This window comes from Eublepharis macularius, chromosome 2 (assembly GCF_028583425.1).
Source record: "Eublepharis macularius isolate TG4126 chromosome 2, MPM_Emac_v1.0, whole genome shotgun sequence".
NCBI lineage: Eukaryota > Metazoa > Chordata > Lepidosauria > Squamata > Eublepharidae > Eublepharis > Eublepharis macularius.
This window is the reverse complement of record NC_072791.1, coordinates 20,821,496-20,833,746: the sequence shown is the minus strand read 5'-3', so window position 1 is coordinate 20,833,746 and position 12,251 is coordinate 20,821,496. Positions and strand designations below refer to the sequence as shown.

At 40.8% G+C, this 12,251-nt stretch overlaps 1 protein-coding gene across 3 annotated transcripts in view; it reads left to right on the top strand.

Annotated features, from left to right (window-relative positions):
- Window positions 1-12,251, top strand: part of KLC1 (kinesin light chain 1) — a 51,898-nt gene that overhangs the window by 8,361 nt on the left and 31,286 nt on the right. For all 3 annotated transcript variants that reach the window (XM_054970725.1, XM_054970726.1, XM_054970724.1), the window contains exons 2-3: window positions 9,285-9,546; window positions 9,711-9,941. In XM_054970725.1, the coding sequence (XP_054826700.1) occupies window positions 9,286-9,546; window positions 9,711-9,941 (492 nt within the window). In that variant the 5' untranslated portion in view covers window position 9,285. The remainder of the gene's footprint in view (window positions 1-9,284; window positions 9,547-9,710; window positions 9,942-12,251) is intronic.

Genomic DNA, 12,251 nt, shown 5'->3' with positions numbered 1-12,251 from the left:
TGTGGAGGGAGATGTACATTCTCATCCGGGGCCACTAGCTGTTTTGTGTAACAAGAGCTGGGCCGATTCCAGACGGCCCTCTGCCTCCCGAAACGTTGCGCGTCGTCGCGCGGAAAACGCGAAATATCGCGTTTTCTCGCGCGAGTTTTGCGCGACCTCGCGCAAAACTCGCGCGAGAAAACGCGATATTTCGCGTTTGACGCGCGACGACGCGCGACGACGCGCAACGTTTCGGGAGGCAGAGGGCCGTCTGGAATCGGCCCTGGATTGTGCATGTCAGTTAACTATACAAAGTATACTTGTGCTGATTTCTATGCTGTTAATCCTCTGTGTAATAAAAACATCAATGGGCTTTGGCAATATTGTATGGCATAACATGCATAATATTACTGGCATATATGCTGTTGAACAGACTGTTCTCAGCATGAACAAGATTTTAAAACTAGTGTTCAGCCTCTTAAAATTAAAACTGAACATCAAAATAGGTTTCAGATTCTTGGAGATCTGCATTTGTGATAGTGGATTAAGATGCTGAAATCTTGGTTTAAACAATCAGAGCAGAACAGTTGCAAATTCAAATTCACTCTACCCTGTTCTTTCTTAATAAAGGGATGTTAAAACAGTCATGTGACAATTAGAAAAACTCTTTATTTAGGATACATAACATGTTCATTTCTTTTTCTGGCTCTGTCATTGTGTGCATTCAGGTATGTAGTCTAAATTTAAGGATGACAAGCTTCACTCTGTTAAATGTCAGGTGGAGCTGTTGATGGGATTTTGCATAATCAACACATTTAGCAAGCAACTTGTAAGATGGGATGTGTCAGCCATGACTGGTGGGTGTGCGAGACTTCTGTAATACCACTTATTATCTCATTTCTGGTGTGATACTGAAGTAGCCATCCAGTCTTAAAGGAGGAAAAAAACCCTCTGAAGGTAGTGGCATATAAGTAGTCCTTTCAAAGTGGGAACACAGGCATTTGCAACATATAGCTTAGTATATCACCGTAATCTGCTTTTGCTGTACCTTTTTGAAATCGGCCATGATTTTTTTTACCCTTCTACCATGAGTCTTGTGTACTTGAGCCTGTGCCTTTTTTGAGGATTTCATTTCAGGAAATAGTTTATGGCAGATAAGGGAAGTGTGGCAAGTCTCAGTTCTCCTCCTGGTTTCTCAGTTGTCTGAGGCTTTCGGATTGGTAGGGACTGAGCAACTATCTCAGTACTGCTAATTTTAAAAATCTCAAATTCAGTCCCCTCTTTCTCTTCCAGCTGGATAATCAGATTTTTTTCTAGTTAGTTCTAGACAGAATGAGGCAATGTGAAGTGATTGCTCAGAATATGCTGTTCTGTCCTACAGGCAATACTTGCTCTCCTATCCTCTCCCTATCACTAGACCAAGCCATAGGCTGGGACCCTTATGTGGGTCGCGGAGCAGGGTTGCAAACATCTCTAGACCTGCCACTTTTTGGCCTCCTTTTGCAAGGCCCTGCAGTATAGTGTGCATTCCAGAGAGCGGGGGAACCATGCACCGCTACATCTCTTGGCGCACGTGCTAAGAGCAGTGGGTCAGTGTGGAGAGAATGCTCAACAATGGGGAAGATTTTTCCCTGACTCTTGGTGTGTTCCTCATTAGAGTACATTTCCTGTTTCTTAGTTTGTGCTTTGTGTCCCCAGCTCTCTTTGAGTTGGTTCCACCCAGCTTTTTCACTCAATTTCTCTTGATCCTCCTTCTTACTATCCCCCCCCCCCCACACTTGCCGTTTGTTCAGGCAAATCTCATGCTCCCCTGCATACCTTTTTGATGGTCAAAGGCAACCCCGTCCTTCCCTTTTCACCATCAGAGAAGCTGGCTGGATCCAGCCCTTGGTCTGTTGCCCATAGTCCTTGCTTTGGCATATATGAGGTTATAACTCTGGGTCTCCCTTTGTCACACATGATTGTGATGTTATATTCTTGCAGCTCAGTATGACCCAGACCTGAAAAGGCTGGAGATCGTTGATGGCAGAGATGCAGAGCTTAATTTATCTGCGGGCTGGGAATGCACAGCACGGAATTGCCTCTAGTATCATCTGGATTAGAGTGAAATGTGAAGGATTTACTTGCTGCTCCTTGCTTCCTTGATGATCTCCCATCCGAGTACTAACCAGGGCTGACTCTGCTAAGATCTGATGAGACTGAGCTAGCCTAGGCCATCCAGGTCAGGGCCAAGTTGCTTAGATTATCAAAAGCAGTTGAAAGCTCAATTTGCAGAAATATGGTATGGAGAAAAAGAAAGTAAGCCATTATCTTATCATAACTTACTTTCATTCCTTAACGCCAAAAGCACATTGGAAAAACTCAGGCTTAAAATGCCTCTGAAACCTTTCAAGGTTGGAGCCTTCCTGACTTCCTTGGAAAGACTGTTCCATAGAACAGGAGCAGCCACCGAGTGCCCAGGCAGAAACAGTTCTCGCTGCCCTGAGTGGAAGAACTGCTACCTCAGTCAGAGCTAGCATGGGCACGCATGGCTGGAAGAAGGGCATTAAAGCGTAAATCAAACACCGAAGAAGCTTGACAGTCAGTAGATGGTCTTACATGGGATAATGGTCTCAAAATGTTTAACCCTGTTAACATCTAGTTGTCATATCCTGCACCACTTACAGATTTTATATCGTCTTCAAAGGGGATAGTCTGCTCTCAAAGGTGCCGCACATAGGTGAGTGTGGTTGTCTAGGCTGATTGAGTCTTAAGGGGGGGGGGGGAGGACAATTTCCTTGCCATATGAAGTTTGCCACCAAGCTTGTCTTCTTTTCCAGCAGAAGGGCTGGATAGGAAAGAACTCCCATGCTCTTAATTGAATCTTAATGATAAATGTTACATCATCCAAGATGGTTAGCTCAGATCACAACCTCAGCCTTCCCAACTAGCATCTCCTCTGGGGTTTTTTTTTCCAGCAGCTTGACCACAGCTTTCAGATATTATTCTAAATGGAGACAGTTGCTTCTGGAATGGTGTCTAGCTGGATGCTGCCAGCCTATTTATGACAACCCACTCCCAAGCTTGGGATGACCTTGGTCATTTGTCTTACACAGATGTTAAATATCCATCAGTGACAATACTGAGCCCTGTGGAATTCCCAGGAGACCTCCCGTGAAGCAGAGGCTGCATGATCAATGACCACTTCCTGCATTTGGTCAGAAGAGAAAAAGCTGAAACCATTTTAGTGTCACACCTTTAACATGATTACCAAGCTGAAAGACTGACACGGTCTATAGTGGTGGAAGTGGCTAATAAATCCAGTAGAATTAACCAAGAAGTCTCTGTTTCTTGAATGTGGAAATCATCCACCAGAGCCATCTCCATGCTGAGGGCAGGACTGAAGCCAGATGGAAAAGGGTCAAAGGCAGATGAGATATCCAGAAACTCCTGGAGTTGTTCTGCCATTCCATGAATGGATAATGTCTCCCAAAAGGCAGATATGAAGCTGGCCTGGATCCCTTTAGCCAATGAAAATTTCTTAATTACTAAGCAAATTAAACCAACCAAATGCAACAAACATAAGCTAAAACAGATCTTAGAAAGGGCCACAAGCAGTTTAATATGTGTTAATCATAAATCGGCAAGGTAGCCCCCCCCCCCCCCCGCCCCATGTTATTTATTGCAAGGAGCCAAAAATACTATCCTGAACAGGACAGCTTTATCTGATCGTGACATGCCAGTGGGGAATGCTTGAGGGTTTTCTGAGGGAGGGAGACCCATCACCTTTTACCGGTGTTGCCAAAGCTGTTTATGACTCCTTTACTTTGACTGTCTTTCTGGAAAAAAAATCTGTGGGAGAACAGGTTAAATGAGATTGAAGCAGGATGTACAAGTTACTGATTGTGCAGAAAGCTAACTTTGTCACATGAAAGCCGTTTGGAAGTACTGCTGCTAGACAACTCAGCCATTTTAAGCATTTGTTTGATGTACTGTGGAGTCATAATAATATTATGGAGGAAAACTGTGTCGCTAGGCTTGATATAGGTCTGGTAAAAGTGTCGCTGTTTTGATGAGTCAGGCTCTTGAAATTATTCTGCAAAAAAAAAACACCTGATTCCAAGCAGCAGGGGCTTTGATTGTTTTCTAGAATGTGTGTAGAGAAGGTCTGTCAGGCTTTGCGTCCATAAATGTTGTGTAGGTAATGAGAGCCTATTTTGTATATGTAATCTTTTTTTATATGACAATGGGTACAGTGAAAAATATCTTGATGTACCGGCTATAATGGGTTCTCTGTATCCTCTGCTGTCCAGGATAAAGTGCTTCTAAATTCAAATGTAAGTGGGTATAATTGTCCTGAGTAGGAAAGTCCCTGCCCCCAATAGCTCATCTCATCATAAGCAATCCACCTTCTTCAGTCTGGTCCTGTTTACCTGTTTTGTTCCTATAAATACTTTTTGTGATTAGCTTTATTTTGAGGTATGTGCGATCAGCGCGAAGCCGATAATGGTATTGGGACAACGCGCCTAATAAGTATGAAACTGGGTTTTGACATCCTGTGTATATAAGTGGCCTCCTAAAATTTTTGGGGTGTTCTTAATTTTAATTTAGTTTATCTAAAAGGGATCAGAAGACTGTGGTCTTCTTACCGAAAAACGGTCCTGATTGCTGTGACAGCGATGTTCATTCGTTTTGGGCAAGCATGCCACAAGTCAGATCCAAAGCATGAAATTTTACATAAGCTGCATTTCTTTTTCTACCCCCTCCCCTGCTTCATTTAGTGTAATTTTGATGTAGTGTGGAAGCAGGGAACAAACCACAACTCAGAAAAAGTAAACAGAATGTGAATTTCTGTTTCTGTGGGTATTCTGTAATCCTCTGTTGCCTGTGTGACGGGCTGCCCAGCCATGTTCTATGGAATTCGAGTGAAGTAAGGCAACAGCATAGACTCTCTGCAGTGCACCTCTTCATGTCTAGTGTTAAACATTGGCCATGACACTATTTATTTTTTACCTCATTTATACCTTGCCTTTCTCCCCAGTGGGAACCCAGAGTGGCTTGCATTGTTCTTCTCTTCTCCATGTTATCCTCACAACAACCTTATGAGGTAGGTTAGGCTGTGTGACTGGCCCAAGATCACCAAGCAAGCTTCCATGGAAGAGTTGGTATTTGGACGTCAGTCTTCCAAATCCTAGCCTGACATTCTACCACTGCACCCCACTGGCTTATGTGCAGTATTTATAGTAAACTGCTTGAAGCCATGACTGCTGCACTCAATGAAGGCAAAATGAAGCATGCAACCCACATTAGAATCAATGAAGTCCGATTGAAATCTGCTGGGGAGCTGTTGAGGTCTACAGCTTGGGAACTGCAAATTGATATAAACTAGCTTGTGTTTAATTGTTCGGATCACCAGTATTGATTTTGTACAACATATGCTAGAACTTGTCTTGAGGCTACAGATGTCAGTTTGCAGCCTTCCATGAATATAGCAATAAACACTGTCTTATTAGGAAGTGAAACGTACTGACACTTACTTCAGCAGTCTAAAACGCTTCTATCTGTGACTTCAGATCATAGGCATCATCGCCTAACTTAGTGGAGTAAAAATATTTCCTTTCCTGACCCAGCAATGATTTTGTGAAGGCAAAATAATCCCTGGCATATGTGCTTGATGTGCATCATTTGCTGCTTAACCTTTTTTCTTTTCTCCCCCCCCCCCTTTTTTTTTTGGCCTTCCTTTCCTTTTTCCTAATGGAAGGGTTGAACGCTTCGAGTGAAGTAACTGCTCCCTTGATGTCTGTCTGGTTTTATGGTGACTGACTAAATAGACTCTTGACTTTAAAAACAAAAAGAGAATATTATGAAAGCTATAGTTGCATTCCACATATCAAACCCCTCTGACCTTCTTATAGAAAAGAGTCCAGTAGCACCTTTAAGACTACCCAACTTTACTGTAGCGTAAGCTTTCGAGAATCACAGTTCATCTGACGAAGAGAACTGTGATTCTCGAAAGCTTATGCTACAGTAAAATTGGTTTGTCTTAAAGGTGCTACTGGACTCTTTTCTATTTTGCTACTACAGACTAACACGGCTAGCTCCTCTGGATCTATGACCTTCTTATGTTACAGCATTGTAATTGAAAGCACAACAGTTCTTTCCCCTAAAGCTATAGATTTGTGCTGGGTCAGCTTCCCAGCCTGTTAAATAGAAAATGATTTTTGTGCACTAGCATCTTTGTTATATAGTATTGGCATGTATGAAGTGCTTCTCTTGACAGTGTTTCCAGTTTATATTTAACTCGATGCCTAATGTTGAAAGCCTGGATTTCTTTTTGTTTCAGTTTCAATTTTTTTCTTTTCTAGACATATTAGTTACCGCTTTCATGTTGCATAATCATTTGGTAAACAAACAACTAAAATATAATTAAATGCAGAATAGTGATTGCTTCATTGACATTTATTGATGTACTCTCTGGTGCTTTTGTAGGCCCCAGTGAATGCAAAAGTATAGCCTGTGGGCAAAATTTTGTCATCTAATTACTCTGTATAGAATTTTTTTTCTTCAACCTTAACTGCAGTGAGGCCTCCTAAAGTTCATAAATTTGTTGTTCAGACCTATTAATTTAAAAAACTTGTGTCTCCCCTTTCCACCCAAATCAGGTCCCCAAGGGGGTGAACATCAGGCATTAAAACAACAATTAAAATGTATATATAAACTGTTGATAATACAATAATAATATCCCTGTGCTTATATACCACTGTTTTGGACAACTTAACATCATACTCAGAGTGATTTGCAAAGTCAGTGTCATTATCCTCACAAACAGGTACCCTGTGAGGTAGGTGGGGCTGAGAGAGCTCCGAAAGAGCTGTGACTGACCCAGGGGGCACCCAGCTAGCTTCAAATGGAGGAGTGGGGAATCAAACCTAGTTCTCCAGATTAGAGTCCTGCTGCTATTAACCACTACCTAAGTATTGAGAGCCCAAGCTCAAGGAGGTACAAAAAGGAGTTGAAATTAAACAGCTTCTGGCTATAAATAATAAACAATTTTATGTATTAGGTGAAATAAACCAACAAGTCAAGTCCAATATCAATAGTATACAAAGTCCCATTCACGAAGTTATCATGTGTTGTCTTGTTTCCTTAGTTTTCCAGGTTGCCTTCTATGGAAAAAGGCTAATTTAGGAAGGCTAAAGAAGGCTTTAAAAGTTAACACTGGCACCTTAATTGGGCTCAGAAACAAATTGAAAGCCATTGTAGCCTACAAGAGTAGCAGTGGGGAAAAAAACTGAAGACACACCTCTGGTAGTATTTGTCATTTTGGGGAGCAAACTCCTTGAAGGTGAATAATCATGCCGTTTTCTGGTGCTTTTCAAGGTCCCTACAAATACAAAATGCTTCTAAACATTGGCAACCCGTTGTGAGTGCCAGCTGCTACATTGCAGGTGTTAGGAAGTGGGTTTATTGGCCTTTTGAGTCACACACTTAATAGTGCATAGAAACTTCCATGCAATATATCTGAACATAGGAAGAGTTCGCAGTCAGGAAAACTGCTGCTAAAAAGCGGTGTAGGCCTAGCCAAATGTCAATACAACAATTGTTTTTCTTTGTGGTATCATTCAGAAACATTCTACAATCTATTAAAATATTTACATGATGAAAACAGATTCTCAAAAATTGACGATAATTAGTTTGGGACAAATCCAGGTCTTCTTGGGTAACTCTAGTGCTCTGGACCCTTTCCAGTCTGGATTCAGAGCAGGTCATGGGACAGAGACGGTTCTAGTAGCTTTAGTGGATGATCTCCGTCTGAATACAGGCAAAGGTCATGCCTTGTTGCTCCTCCTGGATCTATCTGCAGCCTTTGACACTGCAGACCATGCTATCCTTTTGAGACATTTAAAGACAAAAGTGGGTATCAAAGGATGTGCCATGGACTGGTTTAAATCATTCTGCATGGAACAGACTCAAAGGGAAATCAGCTGCCTCCAAAATGGGAATTATCTTGTGGGGTTCCACAGAGTGCAATCTTATCTCCCATATTATTTAACTTCCATCTAAAGCCTTTAGGATAATTCATTTGCAGCTATGGAGTGGGATGTCATCAATATGCAGATGACTCCCAACTGGGTATCTCACTATCCAAATCATTACAGGATGCAGTAGAAATCTTGGGCCACTGCCAGACAACTATGATCAAATGGCTGAAAATGAAAAAATTGAAATTGAACCCAAACAGGATGGAAGTGATGCTCGTTGGGAGGCAGAGATCTTGAAGGATATCTTACTCCTCACTTTTGATGGAGTTTGTCCCTTATAGCCTCAGTTAGGAACCTAGGGATTATACTGGATCTGGTGCTACTACTAGAAAAAGAAGTTAAGGCAGCTGCAAAAAACTGTGGTTCTCGAAAGCTTATGCTACAGTAGTTGGTTAGTATTAAAGGTGCTTCTGGACTCTTTACTATCATGTCAGCTTAGGTGCTACATTTATTAGCTCATGCCATGCTTTTCAATATAATATTGCTTATCTCACCTCTGTATTCATAACTGAAGAACAAGCCTTCGTTTTCCTTTATTACTGTAGAAGAAGAGGATTAGAATGTGTATTGGTATTTAGTAGACTGAGTGTAAACCATAAACCCTACTTAGGGATTTGGGGGGAGGGGTTGATTAAAAAAACATGGTTGAATATAGACTGTGTCCCTCAAAGCTGAATCTAGTGATCTACTGGTAATCCTTTGATTAATCTGAAGCCTAAAAAACAAGCTTTTAGTGCTTGTGGTTTTAGAGGGAAAAAATTAATGTGTGTGAACAAGCTCTGTATAATATTTGGGAACTAGAGAGTATCAGTATAGGTTTCCTTGTGAGAGACAGTATTGTACAGTGGTTAGAGTTGCGCTAGGATCTAGGAGAGGCCAAGTTGGAGTCCTCACTCTGCCATGGAAGCTTGCTGGGTAAGCTCGAGCCAGTCACACACGTTCATCTTACCCTGCCTCACAGTGTGATTGTTGAGAGGAGTAAAATGGAGGAGAACAGACTGATGTAAGGCACTTTGGGTCCCCACTGCAGAAAAAGGCAGTGCGTAAATGAAATTAAAGATGGAATTTTAGCTGTACTGTTTATTTCCTATTGTGTGTGTGTGTTTTTAAAGCATGGTTATACTGGCATATTTTGATTAACTCAGTGACAGTACTGCAAGCACTGGAATGAAATATTGTGTGTTCAGTCAAAAATAAAAGTTGAGTTACAAGACATTAAAATAAATCTCTAATGCTGAAAGGATAAACATCAAAATCATTGTATTTTTTTACCCCTCTCCTCAGAATGTATGACAACATGTCCACAATGGTGTATCTAAAGGAAGACAAGTTGGAGAAACTGACCCAGGATGAAATTATTTCCAAGACGAAGCAAGTGATTCAGGGATTAGAAGCACTGAAGAATGAGCACAATTCCATCTTGCAGAGTTTACTTGAGACACTTAAGTGTTTGAAGAAAGATGACGAGACCAATCTGGTGGAAGAAAAATCAAATATGATTCGCAAGTCTCTGGAGATGCTGGAACTTGGACTCAGCGAAGCACAGGTAAAAATAAAGCACAAAAGCAAACTTTATTTTGAATGTAGGTTATTAGTGTTACCTTCTAACAAAAGGATTAGGAAACAACGAAATGATTTGTTGTAAAATAGTAATGCAGTTGATGCTCAATCCAGTAGAAACACAATATTATCTTCCCTGGTATGTTTTAGGTAATGATGGCCCTGTCAAATCATTTAAACGCAGTGGAGTCAGAAAAGCAGAAATTACGTGCTCAGGTTCGCAGGCTGTGCCAGGAAAATCAGTGGCTGCGAGATGAGCTAGCCAACACTCAACAGAAACTGCAAAAGAGTGAACAATCTGTGGCTCAGCTAGAAGAAGAAAAGAAGCACCTAGAATTCATGAACCAGTTAAAGAAATATGATGATGATATTTCTCCTTCAGTAAGTAGCTGTATATTAAAATCTGCTCTTTCCAATTCCCTTTTTGTCTCCTAAAGAAGCTGCAGGTTTTCACACTTGTGACTTAACTTTTTATCAGTAGCAAAAACAAACAAGAGTCTTGTAGCACCTTTAAAGACCTATTTGTGGCACGACTGTAGCCCAATTTCTCAGATGCATGATCAATTGAAGAGCTTACACAACACATTTTTATCACTTTCCAGCTGTATGCACAGCAAGATCAAAGGGTCATGAAATGCAGGAAGTATAGCATGTGGCATTTATATAAACGGCAGATGTATTCAAGATTGGCGCAGTGACCATTCACAATAGTATTTGGTGGTTAAAAACTCATTAGTTCTGCTAAACTAGTTCTCACCTTTAATGAATATTCCTGGTGCCACAAGGCTTCTAACATGGCATCTACTTTGTCTGTATGTATAAAGATTGTTATTATTGATTCTAGCAGAAATAAACAGGATTCTTCTGAATTTTAAAGACGAACTATTTTATTCCAGCACAGATTTTTGTGGCCTCCTACTTCACATGCACAGTATAATAATGGCATACTTTGTAAACTGCTCTGAGTGGGCATTAAGTTGTCCTGAAGGGCGGTATATAAATTGAATGTTGTTGTTGTTGTTGTTGTTATTGAATCCTCATAGGTAGACCAAAAAGGGGGGGGGAAATAAACATCAGGTCAGGTGACCATGAAATGCAGGAAGTACGGGGTGGAACAAATACTGAAAATTCAAATCTAGCAAAAAAAAGTGCAGAGACTATTTACTAGTTATGCTAAGATAAGTAAAAAACCCAAGTTCTTGTTCAGAGTTGAAACCTCTTGATGAACTTCAGTTTTGCAGTTTCACACTGAAGTCTCCATTTGAAGATGTTTTTATTGAAGGAAGTTGAGATTCAGGTCAGCAACATACATTGCAAACCTAAGCAAAATTACTCCAGTTTAAACCCATTGAAATCAATGAGCTTAGACTGGAGTAACTCTGCTTAGGATTGCGCTGAAAGTGTCCTTAGGTTTCCACTGCATGTATTTGATATTGTTTTGGAATAACCTAGAATTGACCTTCCGTGCTCAAAATAGATTTCCAGGAGAATCAACAGAGATTGGCTCCATCTTTCTCCATCATCAGAATGATAAAACTAGTTTGTTCCAAATGTAAGCCAGAAGCAAGACTGAAATGGGTTCAGATAATCTACTTAATCCAAGACAATTTGCTGCTGACTTGTTTTATCACCTTGCTCATGAATGAGCATCTGAAGAGGCTTTTCAACGTATGTGTTGCTTCCTCTAGGGATCTCAAGGGCACCCCGGTCTGAGGGTTCCTTCATTATTATTCTAGCTCTCATCTCTTCTGCTTCATTGCTTTGCATTGTTTTCTGTTTAGACTGTTGGGCAGCAGTTCGATATGCCCTGAATCTTTACGGAGCATATAGAAGTGGGCCGATAAGCAATTTCCAAAGTAGCTTGCCGCTTAGGAAATTGCTTATTTCCGACTCTTTTCCCCAATTCGTAAATTACGAAGCGGGAAAACCGAATCTTTTTTTGCTGCACACCCCTAGTCTACAGTGTGCAGATGCAGTGATGACAGAGAAACATTGTTTCTTGCTGCCATCACCTCCACAGAGCAGGCGTTAAAATGAGCTCTACCCTGTGCCTTGTTGGATTCATTCCGGGTTCTCCTCCACTGTCACCCTGGCCATCTCTTTTGACTTCCCATTGTCTGCAGCCCCTCAGTAGACCAAGTTGCTGCCCAGGCTTTCAAACCTTCATTGCTGCGCCTAATGTTTTTAGTTACGTATTGTATATGCCTCTTGATGATTCTCAGCAGAACAAAGCTTTATTTGGGTGAGGAACAGACATTAGCTTTTTGCTGTGATGATAACTTGTGTTACCTCATGCTTATTTATATGCTACAACACACTTGTTACAGCTTTACAAAAAAATGACAAGAAACTGAAGAGTATAGGATTAGGTTTCTTGGAAGGAATATTTAGAAAGTACAGTCATTAACATATAAAACACCGGAGGCTGAAAAATACAGATGGCTGGTGAAGCCAGAGAAAATTGGTCAAGGCCTGCAGTAACAAGTTCAAACTCTGAGTCTGCACTGTGACATAATCATACTTTTTCTATAAAAACTGGGCTTTTTCTGCTGCCAAAGAAAAGCAAATTAATATTTTGATGATGTCTTATTTTTTCCAGATAAAAGAAAAACTTTTAATCATAAAATGAGCAAGGTACTTGGATCTTATAGCCTTATAAAGGTTAAATTCTAGCAGATGTGTAAGATTCTC